Below are 6,982 nucleotides of genomic sequence, written 5' to 3' on the forward strand. Positions count from 1 at the left end.
ACAATCAGATAAGTACTAAGTCAATGAACACAGAATGTTATGAAAAATCTAATTACTTCCTGTAAAATACGCATCATTATAGCTGCCACTGATACGTTAAAAGCAATTGGAAATTCATTTTGTGAAATAAGATGATATTGTGTATAAACAGAATGCAAAGAGCTGTTATACTGTGCTACAGTTGTTCAGTTTTTTTAAATCAAACCCCATTTTTCACTGATTGGAAAAGAGTTCATGAAGTCTGCATTTCATTTTTTTGTGCTTTAGCTGTAAAATTTTCTGAGGAAAAATTAAATAACTACATCTACAGTAGTAATTTTTAAAGTATCACTTGCTTTAAGCAAAATGTATGTAAAATTACATGTAAATACATTGTTGTATTAAAATACATGTTTTTTCATTGAGATTTAAGTATTGCCATATGATTTGGTAGCTGCTGTGAAAATCCGTAGGCAAAACTCCAGTGTGGCTAAAAACCGGGTTTTGAAATTTACTTTAAACTATTCAAATCTGTTACATTTGTATATAGAAACTACATATTGTGCTGGGGCAGACAGAAAGAATTAAGTAGTAGGATCTATATTCTTTGAATCCTTGCAGGGAGCAGAGAATGCAGATGCAGTGTACATGTGTTGCATCTGTTCTTACAAAATGTTTTTAGGAGTCATCTGGCTTGAACAACTCTTAATAATTAGGGACCTGTCAAATATTAATGCTTTTGTTCATCATTTGGTTTTAGCAAAAGCAGTGCTAAAACTGCTAAAAAGGCTGTAGAGGGTCCAGTGAAGGGCCACAGAGATGATCCAAGGACTGGAAAACCTGTCCTATGAGGAGGAGCTGAGAGAACTGAGTTTGTTCAGCCTTGAGAGATGAAGGCTCAGGGGAGACATTATCACCATGTTTCAGTAAAAGATGGCTGCAAAAAAGATGGAGACTCACTTTTTACAAGGAGTCACATGGAAAAGAGGAGAGGTAATGGGCATGTTACGGCTGGGAACATTCTGACTGGACACAGGAGGAAGAATTTTCACAATGAGAACAGTCAGTCATTGGAATAATCTCCCCAGGGAAGTGTTGGATTCCCTGACACTAGACATTTTAAGATTTGGCTGACAGGTTGTTGGGACATGTAGTCTAGGTCATGCTTTGCATAGAACGGTTAGACTAGATGATCCTTGAGATCCCTTCCAATCTGGTATTCTGTGTTTCTATGAATCATTGTTTTTTGCTGTAGACCTCATGAAGCTGACTTGAGGAATCTTCCTTTTGTCTGTGTTGTAGAAGGGGACAAGGCCACCTCTTGCACTCAGATTCTGAATTTTGCAGAAACCACATGTTAATTCAGAGTAGCAATTTCCAAAAGCTCTGCACAGTCCCAGACCAGGGCATGCAACTTATTGAGGGCTGGTGTATCTGAATAGAACACTTACTTACTTTATCGTCTAGTGCTTTTAAACTACCTAAGCTGTTAATAGAAGATTTTAATGCATGACGAAACAGAGTCTAGAAAGCTGAAGGAACTCATATACTGTGACAAAGCTTTAAAGAGTGAGACGCAATCTGGCTAATCAGATATAATATCAGATATTATATGCCACGCATTAAGTTGCTGTAGGTGGTTCCCTATCTGGCTCTGACCTCTTGCTCTGTTGCTCAAGGGTAGGACAGTATTGATGTAATGCTCCATGTATGGAATTTACTGCACACAGGCTTACAGTTCGGTGTTCCCAAAGTAAGAAGGACATGGGACTGTTGGAACAAGTCCAGAGGAGGGCCACAAGGATGATCAGGGGGCTGGAGCACCTCCTGTATGAAGACAGGCTGAGGAAGTTGGGGCTGTTCAGCTTGGAGAAGAGAAGGCTGCGTGGAGACCTCATAGCAGCCTTCCAGTATCTGAAGGGAGGGGCTATAAGGATGCTGGAGAGGGACTCTTCATTAGGGACTGTAGTATAGGACAAGGGGTAACGGGTTAAAACTTAAACAAGGGAAGTTCAGGTTCGTTGTACGGAAGAAGTTCTTTACTGTGAGGGTGGTGAGGCACTGTAACAGACTGCCTGAAAGAGTGGTGAATGCTCTGTCCCTGGTGGTGTTCAGGGCCAGGCTGGGCAGTCTTGAGCAACCTGGTCATATGTGAGGTGTCCCTGCCCATGGCAGGGGGGTTGGAACCAGATGATCTTGAAGGTCCTTTCCAACTCACACAATTCCATGATTCTATGATTTACTAGAAATCTAGAATAATACAGAATCAATTCAGTGCAGATTTGGATGATTTGAGAACTTGCTATTTAGCAAGTTTATAATATAAAAATACTCTTGATGAAATGCATATATGATCCAGATGTGTTCTGTCAGTGATCTGAAAAGAAAAATGAAAATATACACATTGCTTTTGCAGTCTGCGTCATGTCTGTTCAGTTAAAATGCTTTAAGTTTAGTATAAATCCTCAAAGGTCCATCACCGTGTCAGATACAGCAAGTGAATAAGAGAAAAGGCACCAGCAACTTTAATAACATTCAGTCTGTTAAGTGTCCCAACTTTCCATGTTTAAGCTTCACATCTTGAAGAACCTACACCAGGAAAAAGATTTTTCAACTGCAGAATATCCTGCGTAATAGGAGATGGTGGGTGTGATTACGCCTAGTAAATGGACACTTAAAATTGATGTATTCAACTTGAAAATATAATGCACCCTCTTAATGATTTGTTAGAACAACATGAAGATGCTAAAACTTTCTAGTAAGTGTTGTGTGGTTCAAATAAACATACACACTTCATGCATCAGATTTGTCCCCTGTTGTGCAAGAGGTTAGACTAAATCCTTTTAGTACTCCTTTCTAGTTTTAATCAATGAATCCGTAATGCAAGTGACCCTTGCAGTACAATTGAAATTTTTTGCACTATGTGGTTTATTCCTCTCAGTAAATTGATGCCTCTGACCTTGAGGAGGAGGAGGTGGAATAATCCTACCTTGGTTTCCTGATGTGTGCTGTTGGCTGAACACATGCTAGCATCACAAATAGCACCTGTGCTATTAAAGATGGTTTTGTTTAATGTCTGAGAAATGTAACATCCCGCCCTGTTCACACCTGTTAATCAGAATGGCCTTGAGAATTATGGAGATGCCAGTATGCTCCACATTAAGGAATGCAGTAGGTAGACAGCTTGACAATTTGAAAGACATATAACATTAAAATGTTGTGTTTTTTCTCTGGTGGTCCAACATAGTTGTTTTAAGAAAACAAAATTCTTAATTGATTTCAATCAAGTTAAAGGCAACTTTAAAAACAGATAAATCTCCAGACTGTCCTCTTGGACTTCAGCTATCCACAGTGTCTTATCCTAAGAAAAGTTTTTTGAGACATGGACTGAAAAATTTGTTTACTGGCATAGGGTGAGGTGACTAGGAAATATGTAGATGTGAGACAGTATTTTAGAACTGTATTTATACTCTGTTATTTGGACTGTTTTATTTTGTTTTTAGGAGAGGTCATCCTTATAATACCTTGTTTCAGTTCCTTCAGATCCTTTTCCTCGTTGTTTTAATGCTTACTTTATTTTTTACTCATCTTGGAAGCTTATTCTCAGCCAGTGGATAACCATATCACTCCATCTGCCTATCTGGGACAGTCTCTGCCCCCAGCATCACCAGGGCGATACTCACCGATTCCCAAGGGAATGCTTGGAGATGATGAGATTACCAGGTAATGAATAACCAAAGCTACATATCAAGTTAGTTTACTTTTGAAACTTGTAAGATGTATTTGTTGGCAAAATACTAACAAATACTCAAGATTATATAATACTCAATAAATAAACCTTAGTTTCTTACACTTGTAAATATTCTTGTAAGGATAAAACTAGATATATTTGTATGTTTATAAACATACACATGATTTTCAATCTAGGAATAGTATTAACATCAGAATGCCCTACCAAAGTGCTCCATGAGTTGACTGAGCCTTTTAGGATGGTAGTATGAACAGACTAGAGGTTATTTCTTATTTTAAAGCCAGCAAAATGTTTGGTTTTTTTCTTTATTTCTTGTGCCACCACCCCAAGTTGTTTTGATGGATTAGTTAATCCAGAAAGGCTACAGAGCTCTTAATCCTTTCCCATTAACAGCCCCATTCATTCCTTCACTGATTTAGTAGATTCCATTAATCCTTTGTTCATCATCCCTGATAAAAGGAAGCTCTTCTAATTCTGTTACCCTTCTGTTCTGCAAGTATATAGGGATATTACACTGCATTTTCAGTATGTTGTTGCTGAATTCTGTGTCACATTGTCATCTGATAGAGATAATGTCACACAGTTTCTGAGGCAGACTCTACCCAGAATTGAAAGCTAAGCTTATAGGTTGGAGAATTAATTTTAGTATATTGGAAGGTAGGGTATGTCTTTGTAGCTATTTTTAGGGTTAGGTGACATATAAACCAAAGTGATTCTGTCCTGCTGACAGCATTGCTGAATTTGCGGTTTTATAGCTTTTGTTTAAACTTACTGTAAGAGAATGTTTTTAGATTTCTACTGAAATGCAAGACCTATTCAGAGAAGACCTTAGGTGATTTTCTTTGTTACCTTTCCCTCTTCCACCCCCTCCATTCTCAAAAGAGGGTTAGAAATTTAGAGTAATATTTTAAAAGATACAGCATATTTATGTTCTCCAATTGCAGCATTTTTATTAACGTGTTAGTGTGATCGAGAGCAATATACAGAAGTTTTCAATGTTGTTTATTTGTAATGTAATAGTACTCTGAAAAATGAATGTGATAGTTAATAGGGGGTGAAATTTAAGAATTTGAAAGTTGATTTAAGAGCTAGTGCATAAATGGAGTGATTTTTAAAGATTGGATTAGGTGATGGTTGGTTTGGAAAAAATGCAGCTACTTAGTTTATCCTAGAAATTAATAATTAACATCTCCAAGTATGTCCATTAATTGCTCATTAGTGCTCTCTAGTGATTTTTCAAATGCAGTGCACGGTTGCTTTGCTTTACTAGAGATGTCTGTTTCTGAGATCATTTATTTATGCTTTTCTTGTATTGCGTCAAGTAGCAGGTTAGTAGATTTTTGGAAGGAGCGTTTCTGCATTAGAAGTTGATGGGCCTTGGCTTAACTGGGTCAGTATTTCTTCTCTCCTCATCCTAGTCAGGAGAGTGATCCTATGAAAAGAATGCAACACTTTGGTTTAGATTTAACTTTCAGTTGCAGTTTCTGTAAATAAATTGCAAATATATTTCAGAATGCCATAAATTCTGCTTTTTCCCTCCTCTGTTCCCCCCCCACCCCACCAAAGAGGGCTTACGGGCTTCTTGAATTGGTCTTTGCTATTTATTACTTGACCAGCTGGAGTCAAATTAAAGCAGTAAAGATGTATTTTTCATTATTGGTGTTTCCATTAGAATTTGTTCTTTGAATTACAGAAAAGGAAAATAGTATTTTGTTGCATGCTGTTACCATTAGAGTAAGACTGTGAGCTATATTGAGGCTCTTGAACAATATGAAAAGTGTTAGGTAGGGACATTTGGTGCTGAATATTACTGTAGCATAACAGGAATTTAGACTACATACATACATACTTACGGGTTTGTTCAGTTCACCTAACAACAGGGAGGGGGTTTTGTGTTGCATCTAGAAACAGAATTGAAAGCATACAAGTAATAGAACCTATTATTAGAGAGTCTAAGCTTTGGTGGGCAGGACTGGGTGCGGAGGTGTGGGACACATGACATTGTTGCCTTAAGAAATATGTAATTTTTGATGCTAAATTTTCAAACTACTTCTCATCAAAAACCTTACATTTTCTAATTGTTGATTTTACTTTTATTCATGCCTGGTGACCAAGATCTCATATTGCTTTCTTTCAGGGAGCCCAGAAAGGTTGTCCTGCATCGAGGATCAACAGGTCTTGGTTTCAACATCGTTGGAGGAGAAGATGGAGAAGGAATTTTCATCTCTTTTATCCTTGCAGGAGGGCCCAGCTGACCTGAGTGGAGAGCTTAGGAAAGGCGATCGTATAATTTCTGTAGGAATCCTTTCTTCTTTTATTTAAACAACGAAAGTTTTCCCCTCCCTGTTTATTATGCTGTTTAATTATTTATATTCAAAGAATACCATTAACTGAAGCTAAATTTGAGACAATGGAACAGATGCCAATGTACTTCCAAAGTATCTGAGGACTCTAGACTGCCTCAGTCCTCTCATCTGTAACCTGATTAAAATAGCACTTTTGTGGATACTCAGTGATGCTATTCAGCTAAGACATTAACGTATCTGTATGTCTGTAGCTGAGGGGTGTGTGTATCTAAATTGAAATAATGTAGACTTCAGAAATAAGCCTTGTACTGAGGCTGGAGACACTTTGCAGTAGTGTCTAAAATTGGGGTGCTTCTTGGAGTTAACTGCCAGACTTCCCGTTAGTCTTAAATAGATCCATCTCTCATACCTGCCTAAGGGCTTTTTCTGTATTGGTACTGAAGGTCAAAGATTTTGCTGGTGTGTTTCTGAAATTACTTAATTTATGGAGAATCATTTCTTGGACAGCTGCATTGTAATTTGGTAGTTATTTAGGAGGATTTTTTTTATTCCTCTTAAATTTTGGCTCTGCTGTTACTAAAAAGCTGTTAGTTTGAACTATGAAAAGTGCTTTTGGTCTGAAGTGTGACACACATCTCTGCTTCAGTTTTTTTCTGATGCTATTTTTAAATGTGCTGCATTGAAAACAAGGCTACACTTCCCCACAGCATGGAGGGCGTGGTCTGCCACTGGATGTTAAACACAGTGGTCTGTAGGCACACTTTCTGACTAAAGAGATCACTGAAGCCCTGTTCTTCACCTCACCTTTTTGCCATCACAGAAAGTAACATTCGCTGCATCTCCTTTAAAAGAAAGAAAAGGGTCTTAAACAAGAAGAAAATTGACCTAGCAAATACAGTTGCGTTAAGTATGCTATGTCAGTTACAGTATTTCTTAACAGATGGGT

General features: G+C 37.7%; 1 protein-coding gene across 1 annotated transcript in view; it reads left to right on the top strand.

The window, feature by feature from the left end:
* LOC117438393 (disks large homolog 1-like) overlaps positions 1-5,985 on the top strand; it is a gene marked incomplete at its 5' end in the record, with an annotated part of 59,229 nt that extends 53,244 nt beyond the window's left edge. The window contains 2 exons of the mRNA XM_034073932.1: positions 3,576-3,702; positions 5,868-5,985. Of these exons, the coding sequence (XP_033929823.1) occupies positions 3,576-3,702; positions 5,868-5,985 (245 nt within the window). The remainder of the gene's footprint in view (positions 1-3,575; positions 3,703-5,867) is intronic.
* Positions 5,986-6,982: the final 997 nt, after the last annotated feature.

The sequence above is a fragment of the Melopsittacus undulatus genome, unplaced genomic scaffold (genome assembly GCF_012275295.1).
Source record: "Melopsittacus undulatus isolate bMelUnd1 unplaced genomic scaffold, bMelUnd1.mat.Z mat_scaffold_219_arrow_ctg1, whole genome shotgun sequence".
Lineage (NCBI taxonomy): Eukaryota > Metazoa > Chordata > Aves > Psittaciformes > Psittaculidae > Melopsittacus > Melopsittacus undulatus.